Below are 17,630 nucleotides of genomic sequence, written 5' to 3' on the forward strand. Positions count from 1 at the left end.
TGGCCAGACAGGGAGGCCTGGTGGCCACAGTGGCCCGGAGTGCCTTCCATCAGCTTCGGCTGGTGGCCCAGCTACGCCCCTATCTGGACAAGGAACCTACCCAGACCCTGAGATCAGCTTCTGAGGCCCTCCTTCGTCTCTCACCTCCTCAAGAGGTTTGGAGGGTGGCAATACGAGAACGGGGCCTTCTCTGCAGTGGCTCCCCATCTGTGGAATGATCTCCCCAGGAAAGTTCGCCTGGCACCTTCATTGTACACCTTTAGGTGCCAGGCAAAAAAGTTCCTTTTTAACCAGGCCTTTGGTTGATCTGATTTACATCCTATGCCCTTTTAAAATGTGTTATTTTTGTAGGTGGGTGGGGGGCTACTGGGTTGTTGTTTTTATTTTTATTATGTATTCCGTGGTTTTATTTCTTGATTTTATTCTGTGAACCGCCCTGAGACCCCCAGGTATAGGGCGGTATATAATTTCAAATAATAATAATAAGCGAACCTTCCCCCTCCGCAAGGGGACTGTTGGCGAACATTCCATAACATCAGGACAATGCTTGGAAGCAACTCTCTTATTTCTCCTCGCGGCGAATAAAGCCAACCCTCACGTGAATGTTTACTTCGTTCAGGATTTATTTTGCAGCCACCGCCACCAAGACAGGATGGGCGGTTGGTGACAGGAAGGCATTCTACCTACCCCACCTTGTAAAAAACCCACTGCCTTTCCGTAAAGTCCCATTTCCAAAGGACACATCTCCCCACCCGCATGAAAGATTCCTTGATCAGACCATAAGAAGTTCAGCATAAACAACATGAGCGGGAGTAACCCCTTTCATGGAAGCTGATTGGTGCACGGGGCACTTTCCCAGAATTCCAGTGGCTCTTTAGTCTGTTTTGGACATGGGGTAAAGGGGGGGAGAGCCAGTGCTGTGAATCCCACTCAAGCCCCACTCGCTCGACCCCCTCTTTTGGCTTCCGAGACACCTCCAAATATCCTGTGTACGCATATAAACTTTCAAACCTATCTTGGCACAAATGATGACTAGAAACTTGCTTTGATTTTTTTAAAAAACCAAACTCATCAACAGGAGGCAGAATTCTTTGTCAGATCCCAATTTCGGCAGATACATTGGGCAAAAGTTAGTAGTCCACAAACACTAAGTAGTAAGTATACTCGGGAGACGGGCTGAGTTAGTCACTTGTGGAAAACGGCATCGAAAAGCCGTTTTCGTAAAACGTCCATGCTAGTCGCTCGGGGCGTGTTAAGAATCGGTACCAAGCAAACAGGCTTTTACAAACAAGGCGGACTGTAAGCCAGGGGCAGAGCTTGAGGGCAGAGGTCCAGGGCCTACTCAGCAGAAGGAGCAGAGGAAAAGGCCTTCAAACACAGCAGGACTGGCTCGCCACATTTTGAAGTAATGCACTTTGCCATTTACAAAACAAAAACCGGAAAGTCCCATCGTGTCAAATTACCTTGCGCTATAAGTAGCCCCACTCGGTGTGGAGAAGGACACACATATGCCCCACCCTCACGTCCTTCTGCGTAGCGATCCTTTGAGCCGCTTCCGCCGCTTCCTCCTTCGCGGGAAGTCCAATCTCGGCCGGGCCGAAGCCTTTCCCGCCCTCCAAGTGCTGCGGGTACAGTTTCTGCCTCGTGTGCCTCCTCTCGTGGGTGCTGCAATGAGACCTCTGGCTGAAGCCCTTGCCGCAGTCCAGGCACTTGAAGGGCTTCTCCCCCGTGTGGGTCCTCCGGTGGCGGACCAGATCCGAGCGGTGGCGGAACGTCTTCCCGCAGTCCGAGCAGTTGTAGGGCCTCTCCTTGGCGTGCATCCGCTGGTGGCGGCCTAGGAGCGAGGGCTCGCTGAACTTCCGCCCGCAATCCGGACAGCGGTAGGGCTTGTCGCTGGCCGTATGGGTCCTCCTGTGCACCACCAGGTTCGAGCTGTCGCTGAACCCTTTGCCGCAGTACGAGCACTTGTAGGGCTTCTCGCCCGTGTGGGTCCTCCGGTGGCGGACCAGGTACGAGTTCTGGCAGAAGCTCTTGCCGCAATCCAAACACTGGTACAGTTTCTTCTCTGAGTGGATTCTCCGGTGTGCGATGAGGTTGGAGCGGTCGCTGAAGCTTCTCCCGCAGTGGAGGCACTGGAAGGGTTTTTCTCCTGTGTGGGTTCTCCGGTGTTTAAGGAGGTCAGAGCTCCGGCCAAACGCTTTCCCGCACTCGGTGCACACTTTCCTCCTCCGGTCCTTGTGGATCCTCTCTTGAGCCGCTAGGTCGCCAAGTTTCGGGATGACTCCCGGACAGGCCACCGGTTTGCACTCCCCGTCTCCCAAGGGGACGTCGTGTGGATTCTCTGATTTGTGTTGGTTTTCAAAGGAGCCCAACTGCTCAGGACATAGGAAAGGGTTCTCTCCGTACGACCCAGTTTTCTCAGAACATCTCATCCGAGGTTTCTCTTCGTCATTCTCGCTCGCCCACCCATCGCCTGCTGGGAATTAAGAGAAGGAAGAGACACATTGATAATTCCTTGCAAATAACAGAACTGAATGATGAATCGATTTCTTTATACAGTGGTACCTCAGGTTAAGAACTTAATTCGTTGCAGAAGTCCGTTCTTAACCTGAAACTGTTCTTAACCTGAGGTACCACTTTAGCTAATGGGGCCTCCTGCTGCCGCCGTGCGATTTCTGTTCTCATCCTGAAGCAAAGTTCTTAACCCGAGGTACTATTTCTGGGTTAGTGGAGTCTGTAACCTGAAGAATCTGTAATTCGAGGGACCACTGTACAACGTAAGGAGAGACTGGGCTGCTGGACCAAGCCAATGACCCATCTCATCCAGCATAAATGTTCACAGATGCAGGACAGATAAAATAACTTCTCCATGCGGCACACAGTTCATCTTTGGAACTTGGGTCTCACAGGAGGAAGTGTGACCACCAACTCAGATGACTTTACAAGAAGCCTGGTCCTGAACGGGGTAACTGTGCCCTGAGTGACCAGGTGCGCAGTCTGGGAGTGATTTTGGACTCCCACCCATCCATGGAGGCGCATGTCATGGATGGGCAGCTGTCTACCACCTCCATCTGGTATGCTGGCTGAGACCCTACCTGCCCGCAGACTGTGTCACTCGAGTGGTGCATGCTCTGGGTATCTCCCGCTGCAATGGGCTCTATGTGGGGCTACCTTTGAAGGTGACCTGGCAACTGCAACTAATCCAGAATGCGGCAGCTAGACTGGTGACTGGGGGCGGCCACTGAGACCATATACTGTAACACCAGCCCTTGAAAGACCTACATTGGCTCCCACTACATTTCTGAGCACAATTCAAAATGTTGGTGCTCACTTTTAAAGCCTTAAAGGGCCTCAGCCCAGTAGACCTGAAGGAGTGTCTTCATTTTTGAAAGGTTCAGCCTGCCATCTTGATTCAAAAGATGGCACTGGAGAGCCAGTGTGGTGTAGTGGTTAAGAGCGGTGGACTCGTAATCTGGTGAACCGGGTTCGATTCCCTGCTCCTCCACATGCAGCTGCTGGGTGACCTTGGGCCAGTCACACTTCTCTGAAGTCTCTCAGCCCCACTCACCTCACAGAGTGTTTGTTGTGGGGTAGGAAAGGAAAGGAGAATGTTAGCCGCTTTGAGACTCCTTTGGGTAGTGATAAAGCGGGATATCAAATCCGAATCCATAAAATGGCGTCCAGTGGTATCCATACATAACACCCTGCTCTTTTTCAAAAAATTTCAGGAATTTTGCGCAGAATTTGGCTGTGATATCCAAATGTGTCCAGATCAGTAGAGCATAAACAACCTTCCAAAATATATAGTAGAAATAAAATGTATTTTATTTCTCTCCACCCCCATCGTCCAGCCTGGACACTGAGGTCGGGCTCTGAGGGCCTTCTGGCGGTTCCCTCGCTGCAAGAAGTGAGGTTACAGGGAACCAGGCAGAGGGCCTTCTCGGCAGTGGTGCCTGACCTGTGAAACTGGGCAAAGGCCTAGGCCGTGTTTTGTCAGAGTACCCTGATATATTTATTTATGATAGCTTTGATATGCTGTGGGGGGTTTTAACCTCAGGCGATAAAAAACTAACACCCTGCAGGGGTTCCCAAGAAAAGTAAAATACAACAAAAACAAGAGAATATAATTAAAAAAAATAAAATGTGATCAGTAAAAGAGAAATACCGTTGCAAATTAAAAGCAAGGCATTTTTTTTAAAGAAGACTTCATAACTCACCAAAAGAGCAGGGGTGGGAAATGTGGCCCTCTGCACACCTTTAATTGGCCCTTGGAACCTTCCAGAGACCACACCCCCTGCACAGGCAGGAGGAATACTTACCCATCGAGCTGCCATCGCTGTCCTGCTTTGCCTCCCTGTACAGCTGCCACAGCCCCGCGTCTGATGGAGCCTGCTCCGCCTTGGGCATTTCCTGAAAAGGCTTTGAGATCTAGAACCACAAGGGAGAACAAAGAAGGTTTGTGGAAGATGCAAGGCAGACTAAAGGAAAGGTTTCTTCACACAAGAGAGCAGAGTTAAACTGCGGAACTCCCTGCCACAAGGAGGAGGAGCGGCCACCAACTTGGTCGGCATTAAAATAGGATTCTAAAACAAATTCTTCACATGTTGAATATGTAATTTCTGGGAAATAGTTTCTGGTGATGGTGTGTGTGTGTATGTGTGTCTCTGTGCTGTCTGTCTACATCCTAACACATACATAGAGCTGAAAAGTAAGTCAGGTCACATGCAGTCCATATGAGATTTTAACATAACATTTAGTGAATTTTCTGATGTTGACCATCCTTTTGAAGCAGAAGACAGTGCATCTGTAGAAAGGAGTGACTGACGGTTTGGGTTGCTGCAACTCTAATAAATTCTTGACCTCCGTTGGGCCCTGTTCCTGCAGGAAGACACATGTTTGTATTTCAGGCAGATGCTCCTAATCCAGGACTAATTCCAATGCTGTAGGAGTCACAGTTGTGTTAATCACCTGCACCTACAGAGGTCAAGAATTTTTTAGAGTTGGCTATTATGTGAACAATGAATACACTGAAACAGAATTGAGAGAAAATCCTCCAGTAAAACCAAATTTTTCTAAGCTCCAGAGGAATATTTTGTCATCTAACCCCAGGGTCACAAGATTCCACATTAATTGGGAGGACAACACTGAAAAACTGACAGATTCAGAGAGCAGCAACCCAAACCTTCAGTCGCTCTTTTCTACAGACGCACTGCCTTTTGGTTCAAAAGGATGGTCAACATCAGAAAATTCACTAAATGCTATGTTAGAATCTCATATGGACTGCATGTGACCTGACTTACCTTTCAGCGCTATGTACCGTAGATTCCGGCGTATTAGGCGACTGGGAGTATAAGATGACCCCCCAAATTGGCAGCTGCCAATTTGGGGGGTTGGTTTATATGCCCAGTGTTATACGTGGCAGTTTCGCTGGGCAGCGGCAGTGGGTGACGGGTTCCGCGCCGGGAGGAAGCTGCCTGGTGAAGCTGCCCAGCGATGCTAAGCTGGCTTCACTGGGCAGCTTCCTCCTGGTGTGGAACCCGTCACCCACTGCCGCTGCCCAGCGAACCCATACCCGGCGTATAAGACGATCCCCAACTTTTTGGAGGATTTTCCAGAGTTAAAAAGTCATCTTATATGCTGGAAAAGGTCCGTATAGTTAAAGCTATGGTTTTCCCAGTAGTGATGTATGGAAGTGAGAGCTGGACCATAAAGAAGGCAGATCGCTGAAGAATTATGCTTTTGAATTATGAGGCTGGAGGAGACTCTTGAGAGTCCCATGGACTGCGAGAAGATCCAACCTCTCCATTCTTAAGGAAATCAGCCCTGAGTGCTCACTGGAAGGACAGATCCTGAAGCTGAGGCTCCAGTACTTTGGCCACCTCATGAGAAGAGAAGACTCCCTGGAAAAGACCCTGATGCTGAGAAAGATGGAGGGCACAAGAAGGGGACGGCAGAGGATGAGATGGTGGGACAGTGTTCTCGAAGCTACCAGCATGAGTTTGACCAAACAGAGGGAGGCAGTGGAAGACAGGAGTGCCTGGCGTGCTCTGGTCCAGGGGGTCATGAAGAGTCAGGCACGACTAAACAACAAATACGTTGGAATCTATGATGTTAGGATGTAGACAGATTGAGAGAGGAGATGGCTGTCGATGGCTACTATGAGCCACAATGGCAATGCTCTCTCCCCGCTGCGGTTAGGGGCCCTGCTTCTGCGACCCCCCTAAGTCCTGAGGGACGGAAAGCTGCCTCACCTGCTGCTCCCACCTCTTGGGCTCCCGGGGCCTCCTCAGGAAGCCCTCGGCCAGGGCCACCGCCTGGGCGCAGGTCTCCGGCCCCCATTCCCTCACCCAGCTCTGGATCTCGGGTGGCAGGATGGTCAGGAACTGCTCCAGGATCAGCAGCTCCAGGATCTGCTCCTTGGTGTGTCGCTCGGGCTCCAGCCACTGGCGGCACAGTTCCCGCAGCCGGATGCAGACCTCGCGGGGCCCCTCGGCCTCCCGGTAGCCGAACTGCCGGAAGCGCCGGCGCTGGGACTCGGCGCTGACCAGGCCCGGCCTCGAGCTCTCGGCCTTTAACTTCCCGCTGGCGCCGTCGCCTCTGTCTCTGCCTTCCGGAGGGTGTTGGGGGGCTGCCTGCGGCTCTACCGAGAAGGGCCGGGCCGCCCAGTCCCCTCGGGGCCACATCCAGGCGTCGGCGGCTCCCTCAAAGGCCTTGCTGCTCTCCTCCCACGCCGCGGGCAGCTGCGGGTTGCCCCAGCCTGGATGCGGGGACTGAACCGCCTTCAGGAACTCCTGCCAGGGACCGTCCCAGCCCTGCGGGATCCCGTCGCCCGGCTCCTGCTTCACTTGCTGCGAGGCTGGCCATCGCAGGAGCTCCGCCGCCATGCTGGCTGGAACGGTTTTCCTGGCTCTTTTGTTGACGTCCTTGTCGGGTTTGGGGCCTGCTGTGTCGTCTTCCTCCTCGCCTGCTCTCTCTCCGGGCCGAGGCCCTTGCTCAAGCACTGGCTGGTAGGGAAGGGCTAAGGGCATGGCGGCGCCACTTCCCACGGCGGCCATCTTCTCCCTCTCTTGGCCTAGAAATGTTAAGAACGCAACAAAATCACCTCTCTAGATCAGGCCTAGCTGAACCCGGTTCTCGGTTTCCTACTGTGGGCAGCCTGACTACCTCGGAAGGCGGCAGGCTCTCTTTAAAGCAGGGGTTGGAGGGCCATTTGTTAGGGATCCTTTAGCTGTGGTTCCTGTTTTGCTGGGGGTTTGGCTAGATGACCCTTGGGGGTCCCTTTAACTCAACAATTCTATGGTAGTAATAAAAAACAATAAAAAGCCTAATGGAGCTGGACATAGGAAGCTGCTTTATATACAACTGCACTATGGCAACAGCTCTCCTCTGTTTCAGGTGAGGCCTTCCCAGCCGTACTTGGATTTAATCTGGAACCTTCCGCAAGCAAGGCAGAATCTCTAACTGTTCCTCCTTCTCCAGCATCAATGATTAATAAAACTACAGAGTTGGAGAAGGCCCAGCGTCATCGAGTCCAACCCCCTGCAATGAATGCAATTTCAGACACAGAGACTTTCCTGTTAGATTATCATGGCTACTGGCGATCTAAAACCCTGTCCACCTTGGAAAACAGATTTAATTTAAGGAGGAGCTTTGAGTTGCTAACTAATATTATTGTCACTGATTTATTCATCGCCTTCTGAACCACCCTCTCATGGTGATTCACATATAAGGTAATTGAAAGCAGTTAAAACAGACAAAGATAACAAATGGGTTTATAACAAGACTAAAATCCCTAGCAAAGAAGACACTTGTGGTAAAGACTCCCTTTATCCAGCTGGGAAAACCTGTTGGAATAAAAATGTCTTCCATGGTTGCCCAAAGTGCAGATTGACAGGGATGCTATTCCACAGAACAGGGGCAGCCACAATACAGGCCCTGCTCTGAGCTTATGGACAGTGGGCTTCTGAGATCTTTGGAACTTGCAGTGATTTTTTCTCCAGACAGCAGCGATATGCTGGGTACAGAAAGGATAAGGCGGTCTCTTAAGTTGTGGTACATGGAGACTGCAAGGAAGCTACCAGCATTTCTATTCTCTGGCAATGCTCCTGTGTTACTAACAGCCTCACACACGGTGGGTTCAACAGGTGCAGCTCCCCATCCAGATCACTGGGCAATCAGATGTAATAATAATAATAATAATAAATTTTATTTATATCCTGCCCTCCCCAGCCGAAGCCGGGCTCAGGGCGGCTAACAACAATCAAATAATCAAACAATCAAATAATCCAACATTCTAAAAACATTTCAATTATAACAATTAATTAAAATCAAATTGATGGCAACCGTTAAGCAAAATTCTGTGCAGGTTGCCAGAGGAGGGAGTCAGGCTGCGCCCTAACCAAAGGCCTGGTGGAACAGCTCTTTCTTGCAGGCCCTGCGGAAAGATGTCAGGTCCCGCAGGGCCCTAGTCTCTTGTGACAGAGTGTTCCACCAGATTGGAGCCGCAGCCGAGAAAGCCCTGGCTCTGGTTGAGGCCAGCCTAACCTCTCTGTGGCCTGGGACCTCCAAAATGTTTTTATTTGCAGACCGTAGGTTCCTCTGTGGGGTATACCAGGAGAGGCGGTCCCGTAGGTACAAGGGTCCTAGGCCGTATAGGGCTTTAAAGGTAAAAGTGACTGTGGGTTCCCTGTTGCAGTTACGCAGAAGGGGCTGAACGGAACCAGCACAGCTTGCGGAAGGGCAGTGCTTGGCATGTGACCGATGGGTCTCCATGTGCAGCAGTAGCATGAAATGTTATCTTATGATGCCTCCTGTTTCCCTGCTCACTGCAGTCAATACCAAGCTATTTCTTTTTACTGATTTATTAAATTTGTCAGTCGCTTTGTCTTGCCCAGGGCAACCCAAAGCAACTTAAAACACTGATTGAAATGGGAGCTACAAGGACCAATGGCCTGATTCAGAAAAAGGCAGCTTCCTCTCTTCCTCAAGGTTAACCGCAGCCACCAAATATATAAAAAAGCAAAACATAAAAGCCAACAGCGATCGAAGCCTCAAAACAAAACTGATCCAACTAAAAGGGGAAGGGAGGAAACAGCTCAGAGGCAGGACAGCTGTTCTGCATGCAGAAGGTCCCAAGTAGGTCTGGGAGACGGTGTCCCCTGCCTGAGACCCTGGAATGCATCAAACCAAGCTCTACTCATAATAGATCCACTCAAATGAATGAACCTAGATTAGTCATGTCTGTTCACTTTAGTGGATCTGCCTTGAGCAAGACTAGAAATGGCATCATGGGAGAGCTGCTGCCAGTCAGTGTAGGCAAGTCTCAGGCAGATGGAGCAACTTGGTATAAGCAGCTTCCTTTGTTCCTTTGCAACTTGTCCCCAAGGAATGAGAAACAAAATTAAATAAACTTGTCAAAAATCCCCTCTTCTGCACAACGGCTAAAAGACCCAGGAATCTCCCTTTCCTTGAGAAGGTACCTTCTACAGAGGCAGGCCACTGGCCCATCAAGCTAAATACTGTCTACACGGACTGGCAGCAGCTCTGGAGGGTTTGGGGGCAAGGGTCAACCCAACTGGAGATGCTGGGGACTGAATCTGGCACCTCCTACATGCAGTACAGATGCTCTACCCCTGAGCTACGCCCCTTTCGGTGAGGATCAACTAGTAACATCTCCGCGCTTCACCTGCTGAACATCTGCCTGCTGCGCTTAAAAAAAGAAGAAGAAAAACACACAGGAACCTGATTTGGGAACCTGCGAGAGGAAAATGAGCAGCTAGAGATGGGTGCAAGGTTAGTGACTGAAACAACCCACAAATATCCTAACCTGCAAAGGAACATATGCATTTTCAACCCCCCCCCCTGCAGGATCCCTCCGCCCCCCCCACCCAGGGGACCCCCCCATCTCCCCGCTCCCATTTTCCCAATCTCAAGGCTTTGCTTCTCCTCCTCCTCCTCGCCCGCCCGTCTGCCTTTTGTCCTTCAATGCAGAAGCCCCAGCTTAAGGCTCACCCTTGGAAGGCAGCACCCCTCCCCCACGTGGGAGGCAGGAGGCGGGGCAGGAAGGAAGGAAGCCAGGAAGAAAGAACCCTTCTCTATGGATCGCCTTCACTTCCGGCTCCCGTCTTTTCCCGCGACTTGTCTAGGCCCACGCAGCTCTTTGGCCACATTAACTCTTTCAGCGCAGGCACTTGGCCTCGCCGGTCTCTCAAAGGAGGGGCAGCGAGTGACGTAGCCCTTCCTTTCCGATGCAAAAAACCCCCCCAAAACTTTCCATTTTTATATGAAAAATTTTGCAAATGACTTTGAACTCATCCTTGCAGTATGCACTGTAGGGATATTGATTTATTGGTTTTTGGTTTTAAATCACCGCCTGCTTTTATCTACTATTTATTTCTTTTTTTAAAGTTGTTATCAGCTGCTTGTGGTGTGTCAGTTTGTTGCTTTGACGTGTATAACATTGTTTTGACAGCTGTAATGCTTCACCCCCCTTTTCTGTCTTAATTTTTTTTTTTTTTAAAGAAAGATTAACCTAAAATAAATGGGCAGTTGGAAGGGATCCCAGGGATCATCTTGTGGGATGTAAAGCTGCGGTCAAGTGCAACATTCCAACTAACGCCCTCCATGTTCTAACCAGTTGCTGTGACAACCAGTTTGTTGGTTGCTGGTAGTTTTGAAAGATAACTGCTCAGTTTTAGTCACCTCAGGACCAACTTTCCTCTGGTATAGTGTTGTGACGTGGGGTTTGTGATTCCAGCTCTCTTGACATAATATGCTGGAGACAGTTCTCTAGTACAGTGTTTCCCAACCGGTGTTCCGCGGCACACTAGTGTGCCGCGAGACGTTGCCTGGTGTGCCGCGGGAAAAATTTAAAAATTCGAAAGATATCCGGAGAGGCGGCCTTCAGGCGAGTTTTAATTTTAATTTTCCTTCTCCCACTTAATGCCCCACGCTCGCCCGAGCAGCTTGCAGTCCTCGGTAACCACGGCGACCCGAGGGAGGGGAGGGAACAGGGAAGTCGAGGGCGGCGGCGAGCCACGATGACGTCAGTGGGCCGCGCCGCCTCGCCCTGGCACGGTGTGAGAGCCCCGACTAGTGGCGCGAGCTTCGGAATAAGTGGGGTCCGCGTGTGCGAGACCGAGATCGCGGGTAAGGAGCTCAGCCCTGGGCAGGAGGAAGCGGGGCCGCGCGTGTGGGCCACATCCCCACAGAGAGCGAGCCTCCCCCGGCCCACCACTCCGGGCAGGTCCACTCGCATGAGGGGGCGGCGATGGCGACGGCCAGCAGCTTGCCTGCAATGCCATCCCTCGAGCAGGCGAGGAGCCCGGAGGCTACCAGATGCGAGTCCTCTTTCCCACCATGCTCGGGAGTCCAGAGCACTTGGTCGCATTCAGGATCTAGAGTGGGGAAGCGGGGCTTGTGTCTGGGCTGGACACATTGGGCTGCCTGTGCCGCTCGACCTGCGGGGAGAAATCAGGGTGGGAGTCACGACCGTGAGGCAGGGCTGCCAAGTGTGGCAGAAGAGGACACGGCCGTTGCACCTGTCCTTAGGTAGGAGCTTCTTCCGTGTCGACCTGCTGCCCTAAAGTCTTGGCTTTTTTCTTGGCTTTTTGGCGGTTGGCACAGAAGGAAGGCAAGGGGGAGGGGAAAAAATTGAAACTTACACTTTCGTGCGTCCCTCCCGGCGTGACGCTGTGCGCTGACGTCACGGGGCTGTAATGGTGGTGTGCCTCGAGATTTTTTTCATGAAACAAGTGTGCCTTTGCCCAAAAAAGGTTGGGAAACACTGCTCTAGTACAGTGTTTCCCAACCTTTTTTGGGCAAAGGCACACTTGTTTCATGAAAAAAATCTCGAGGCACACCACCATTAGAAAATTAACTGTGTGCCTATATTGACTATATATAAAGTAACGCTCTTTAATAGGCATCAAATAAACACAATGAAAGTATTTTATAATTACTTTATTATGAAATAGGACGCACCTACTTTTTTTGGGGGGGGGGAAATAAAGGAAAAAATTTTTTCCTTTATTTCCCCCCCCAAAAAAAAACCAGGTCGGGGAACAGTGGGATGGCAGTGCTGCGCCTCCCTGCTGTTCCCCGAGCTTGTGGGGCTGGCCCATGTCTGCCTGGCGCGAGGGGCGCTCTGCTTCAGGGCGCCCCGCGCGTCGGGCGGCAGGCTACAGCTACAGTCCGCAGCATGGGGAACCCTCTGTTTCAGGGCGCCCCATGCGCCCCCCGGGTGCGCAAGGCTTGCCAACACGAGCGCGGAGCACGGGGCGTCCTCCGAAGGGCGCCCCGTGCTCCGCGCTGCCAGCTGCCGCCCGCAAGCCTTGTGCTCTGGGGGGGGGGAGATCCCCTGGGTGCGCAAGGCTGGCCAACACCAGCGCGGAGCACGGGGCGTCCTCCAAAGGGCGCCCCGTACTCCGCGCTGCCAGCTGCCGCCCGCAAGCCTTGCGCTCTGGGGGGGGGGAGATCCCCTGGGTGCGCAAGGCTGGCCAACACCAGCGCGGAGCACGGGGCGTCCTCCAAAGGGCGCCCCGTACTCCGCGCTGCCAGCTGCCGCCCGCAAGCCTTGCGCTCTCGGGGGGGGGGGAGATCCCCCGGGTGCGCAAGGCTTGCCGACACCAGCGCGGAGCACGGGGCGTCCTCTGAAGGGCGCCCCGTGCTCCGCGCTGCCAGCTGCCGCCTGCAAGCCTTGCGCTCTCGGGGGGGGGGAGATCCCCCGGGTGCGCAAGGCTGGCCAACACCAGCGCGGAGCACGGGGCGTCCTCCAAAGGGCGCCCCGTGCTCCGCGCTGCCAGCTGCTGCCCGCAAGCCTTGCGCTCCTGGGGGGAGATCCCCCGGGTGCGCAAGGCTGGCCAACACCAGCGCGGAGCACGGGGCGGCCTCCGAAGGGCGCCCCGTGCTCTGTGCTGCCGGCTGCCGCCCACAAGCCTTGCGCTCCTGCCGCCCGACTCGCCCGCCTCCCTCCCATGGCACACCAGGCAACGTCTTGCGGCACACTAGTTGGGAAACACTGCTCTAGTAACACTTCTTTATTCAAGCAAACAAGACTGAGACCTGAGGAGGGGAGAGCTACATTTATAGGAACAGGGAACTAGCTAGAAGGATACATTTTGGAGGGAACAATATCAGGCAATCACAGTCCTGCCTTTTGGAGGAAACCAATAAGACAGAGGATCCAAATACAGCAGCTTAAATGAACCAATAGTAGCTGTACCCTCTGGAACCAAAAGGCAGTTACTTTACCCTAATGCAAATACAGACAATAATAATACAGATATAAAATCCTTTGACTCAGTACACAACAATAGTTTATTTGCTTGTTATGTAACTGAAGGAAGGTGAGGACAGGTGACCTCACCTAGGCCCGAAGTCACCCCCCCCCCAAAGCAGGCTCAAAGCTTCTCAGAGCTTTTCAAAATCATTTTTCTCAGCAGCTAAAAGGCATTAGCTAAGCATCAGAAACATTCCGCTTGCTGTAACTAAAAAGATTGCAACAAAGGTAGGGAACACAGTCCATTGTTTCTCAGGCCTTTCTGATGCCTTCTGGCCTTGCTAAAGAACCACATTGCAACTTACTTACTGTCCGGGAACCAGGCCAGAAGAAGAGATTGAAACATATCTGAACACTCTGAAACCCTTTCCTGGGAAGGGTTCCAAGAGTCCCAAGACAGCTTTCTGTTCATGCTCAGAGGAACTCCTGAAGGAGGAGAAAGGGGGAGGGATCTGCAATGGGTATATATGCTTGTGCACATGACTGTGAATTTCGTGCATGCTTTTTGTGACTTATCACACTTGCTCCTTCTACCAGTTCATGGATGGTAGAAATAAAAGCCTTTTCTCCGAAACTATTCCTTGAGTGTCTGTTGACTCCCACTTCCCTTTCCCAGGCGCAATATTTTTCCCACCCAAGGGCAAAGCCTCATAAGGCTACATAACCTCAGCCTGCCTTCAGGTACGGCTCTATAAACCTGAATGAATCTAAGAGTAAAATACAGTGGCACCTCGGGTTAAGAACTTAATTCGTTCGGGAGGTTCGTTCTTAACCTGAAACTGTTCTTAACCTGAAGCACCACTTTAGCTAATGGGGCCTCCTGCTGCTGCCGGTGGGCGATTTCTGTTCTCATCCTGAGGTAAAGTTCTTACCCTGAGGTACTATTTCTGGGTTAGTGGAATCTGCAACCTGAAGCGTCTGTAACCTGAAGCGTATGTAACCCGAGGTACCACTGTAGTTTCATGTTAACATGAATCAGATTCGTGTGTGTACAGTGGTACCTTGGCTTACATATGCTTCAGGTTACATACGCTTCAGGTCACAGACTCCACTAACCCAGGAATAGTACCTCGGGTTAAGAACTTTGCTTCAGGAGGAGAACAGCAGCAGGAGGCCCCATTAGCTAAAGTGGTGCTTCAGGTTAAGAACAGTTTCAGGTTAAGAACGGACCTCCAGAACAAATTAAGTTCTTAACCCAAGGTACTATTTCTGGATTAGTGGAGTCTGTAACCTGAAGCGTATATAACCCGAGGTACCACTGTATTCTTTAAGAGGGATTCAAAGGGATTTTTAACCAGGAAGGCATCTTTATTAGTAGAACTCAGACGAGTCAGCAACAAGCTGATCGCTGCATAAACTTATAAAGGGGATTGTTTAACTCTGCTAAAGGAAACCTTCCTACAATTGTATGCACTGCAGGGATGTTGATTTATTGATTTTTGGTTTTAAATCACCACCTGCTTTTATCTACTATTTATTTCTTTTTTACAGGTTTTATCAGCTGCTTGTGATGTGTCAGTTTGTTGCTTTGACGTGTATAACATTGACAGCTGTATTGCTGTTATGTACTGAATTGAATAGGATCCAAACTGCAGCAGTCTGATTGGTCCTAGAACAATAGGATTCAGAATGCAGCAGTCTGATTGGTCTTAGAACAATGCAGCAGTATGATTGGTTGGCAGGAACCACCCAATCATGCTCCAGATAGAAGTGAATCCACAACCTGATTGGCTTACAGTAGAATTCCAGAATTAGCCAATCATGTGCAGCCCATTGTGTAAATAATGTATATAAAGCAGATACTTTGAGGGGACTTTCATTCATTCCTCCTCACCACTATGAGCTGAATAAAGAGCATGAAATCACTTTGCGACTCTGAGTATATTTCAATTGCTATTGCTTCCCCCCCTTTTTTCTGTTTTAATTTTTTTTAAAAAAGATTGACCTAAAAGAAATGGACAAGTTTGAAGGATCCCAGAGATCATCTAATCCAACCCCCCTGCGATGCAGGAATCTCAGCTAAAGCATCCATGACAGATGGCCACCCAACCTCCAAGGAAGGAGAGTCCACCACCTCCCGAGGGAGTCCTTTCCACTGCTGAACAGCTCTGACTGTCATAAAGCTTTTCTGTGTGTCCATCAACTCCGCACGGGGTGGGGGCTTCAGATCAGCCGTGATGAAGCTCACTGAGTGAGCACCGGCTCTCTGCCTAACCTACCTTGCAGGGTTGTTGTGGGGCATAGCTGTCAACCGTCCCTTATTTGGCGGGAAACTCCCTTATCCCAGAGCCGTGTCCCGCTGCTGTCCCTTATTGATGATGTCCCTTAAATTTCCCGGGTTTCATGCTCGCCCGGCTTGGGAGGGAAGCAGCGGTTTGGGGTCCTCCGCCGAGAGAGAGAGCTGCCGCGTCTCCGTCTCTCCCAAGGAGACGGGCGGCGAGGGCGAGAGTCTCCCTCCCTCCCTCTCTCTCGGGGCGGGGAAGGGCCGATGGAACTCCTCGCGCCAGGACAACGGCAGCCCCGATGTGCTGCTTAGCATCCCCTCCAACCATGTAGTGATTTCCCCCTCTGCATCCCTTTCATGACTCTCTTTTTATAAATCATTTGTCCATCCATAGTTCAAATTTTTACTACAAGTTTTCTGTCAGTCCTACCAATGTATGTAACTCTTGACAATAGCTTTTCAACTAAATTATAAACGTTCCTCATTCTTTATGAAAGAGGTCCTCTTCCTGGTTTCCAATTCTGCCTGTAAGCTTTGCCATCTCGACGTCCTTCATCAGTTTTGTCTTCTTTGGTGGGAGTTGTGGACCCTTAGGATCATCTAGTCCCACCCCCTGCAAAAGACAGTCAGTGGCAGCCAAAGCAGCCTGGCTCCATCAGTGGCGGATTTCTGTATAAGCCAAGCAAAATCCCTTATTTTGGCTGCTGATCCCTTATTTTCAAATCTGTAAGTTGACAGCTATGTTGTGGGGTGGGGGGGTTGAAATGAGGAGGGAGAGAATATAAATGCAATAAATAAAACATCTTGACCGCCACCCTGGAGGAATGGCAGGTGAAAGTAATAGACTACCGTATATGGAACTGGCGGAAATGACTGGCAGAATCCGGGACCAGGGAGAAGAGTTGGTGGAAGAAGATTGGAAAAAATTAAAGACTATTTGCAGAAACACTGTAAAATTACTGAATGTTAAAATGATGTCGGATTGAAATGAAGTGGTTTTAGCAACAAGGTTAAAAAGAACATGTAAAAATAGATTGACAACAGATGAAAATATTAAGTTATAATGTGTTAAGATATAGAAATAAGATTAAAACAAAGAGGGAAAGGATTTGCTGAATTAAATATGTGAACTGGAATACAAAAAAGGGAGGCGTGAGGAGGTCAGGGAAATAAGTAAATGAAATATAAGGTATGAAAGGATGGATTTCTTTTTAACTGTTTTTTATTATTTCTTTTTTTTTCTTTTTGTATTTTGTATTTTTTTCCTTGTATCATTGTATCCTTTTAATTTTTCTTTTTTATATTCTTTTGTTACTTACTTTGTAACTTTTTTCTCTTTGTAAAACTTTAATAAATATATTTGGGGGGGAAATAAATAAAACATCTTGACCGAAGCGCTACCAAGGGGTGGATTTCGAGAGCTTGCGAGTCAGAATGGGGCGCGGGGGGGGGTCCTTCTCTGCAAAAAAAAAGCTTGCAAAAAAGTGCTGTTGGGTACAATCAACTTTGCACGGCTCCAGCCAGCAGAGGGCAGGTGGGGAAACCGGCCGATCGCCGGGGAAAATGCACTTTGCACTTTCCCAGGAATCCTACCAAGGCTCCTCCTCTTCCTCCCTTCCTCCTCTCCATTTCTCCCTCTCTCTCTGTCTCTTTCTCTCCTTATGTAAGATCCATGTGGTTCAGCGCCTAGGCTTGCAATCTGAAGTCGTCCTTGCAAATATAAATAAACCGTAAGTCAGGAGACTCTTCTCCCCACCCCCGATTTCCAATAGGGCGCGTTTTATTTGATATTTCAAGAAATGCTAGTTGATGCGCAGATGAGACTGGGGAACCGGGTGGATGCCGCTTCCAAGTTTTTAACACTTGCAAACCAGCAGCCAACTAATGAAAAACCCAAGAATATTGAGTCAGATCATCGGTTCACCACGCTTAGCGTTGCCTGCGCAGACTGGCAGCGGCTCTCTAAGGCAGTGTTTTCCAACCTTGGGCCTCCAGCTGTTTTTGGACTACAATTCCCATCATCCCTTGCCACTGGTCTTGCTAGTCAGGGATGATGGGAGTTGTAGTTCAAAAACAGCTGGAGGCCCAAGGTTGGGAAACACTGCTCTAAGGTATCTGGTATCTCCA

The 17,630-nt window shown here is 50.4% G+C and overlaps 2 protein-coding genes and 1 long non-coding RNA gene across 9 annotated transcripts in view; 2 read left to right on the plus strand and 1 right to left on the minus strand.

Annotated features, from left to right (window-relative positions):
* Window positions 1–605: 605 nt before the first annotated feature.
* Window positions 606–17,630, minus strand: part of LOC309364535 (uncharacterized protein) — a 140,853-nt gene continuing 123,828 nt past the window's right edge. The window contains exons 1-4 of one of the 3 annotated variants that reach the window (XM_081902033.1): window positions 10,012–10,158; window positions 6,252–7,072; window positions 4,320–4,428; window positions 606–2,476 (exon numbers count right to left, since the gene is read on the minus strand). In XM_081902033.1, coding sequence (XP_081758159.1) covers window positions 1,470–2,476; window positions 4,320–4,428; window positions 6,252–7,055 — 1,920 coding nt within the window. In that variant the 5' untranslated portion in view covers window positions 7,056–7,072; window positions 10,012–10,158 and the 3' untranslated portion in view covers window positions 606–1,469. Of the gene's footprint in view, window positions 2,477–4,319; window positions 4,429–6,251; window positions 7,073–10,011; window positions 10,159–17,630 lie in introns of those variants that run through there. The other 2 variants (XM_081902032.1, XM_081902031.1) reach the window with 2 other exon arrangements.
* Window positions 7,056–9,420, plus strand: LOC309365330. Its single transcript, XR_014166014.1, has 2 exons — window positions 7,056–8,180; window positions 8,666–9,420. It is a non-coding gene; the product is annotated as an uncharacterized lncRNA (long non-coding RNA).
* The window catches only part of LOC309364496 (uncharacterized protein), a 54,828-nt gene continuing 52,473 nt past the window's right edge, over window positions 15,276–17,630 (plus strand). For 2 of the 5 annotated variants that reach the window (XR_014165849.1, XM_081901913.1), the window contains exon 1: window positions 16,978–17,233. Coding sequence is in view for 1 of the 5 variants with exons in the window: in XM_081901913.1 (XP_081758039.1) it covers window positions 17,067–17,233 (167 nt within the window). In the remaining 4 variants the exon portion in view is untranslated. Of the gene's footprint in view, window positions 15,471–16,977; window positions 17,234–17,630 lie in introns of those variants that run through there. The other 3 variants (XM_081901914.1, XM_081901918.1, XM_081901916.1) reach the window with 2 other exon arrangements.

This window comes from Podarcis melisellensis (genome assembly GCF_964234715.1).
Source record: "Podarcis melisellensis genome assembly, chromosome: 2".
In the NCBI taxonomy this organism is placed as follows: Eukaryota; Metazoa; Chordata; class Lepidosauria; order Squamata; family Lacertidae; genus Podarcis; species Podarcis melisellensis.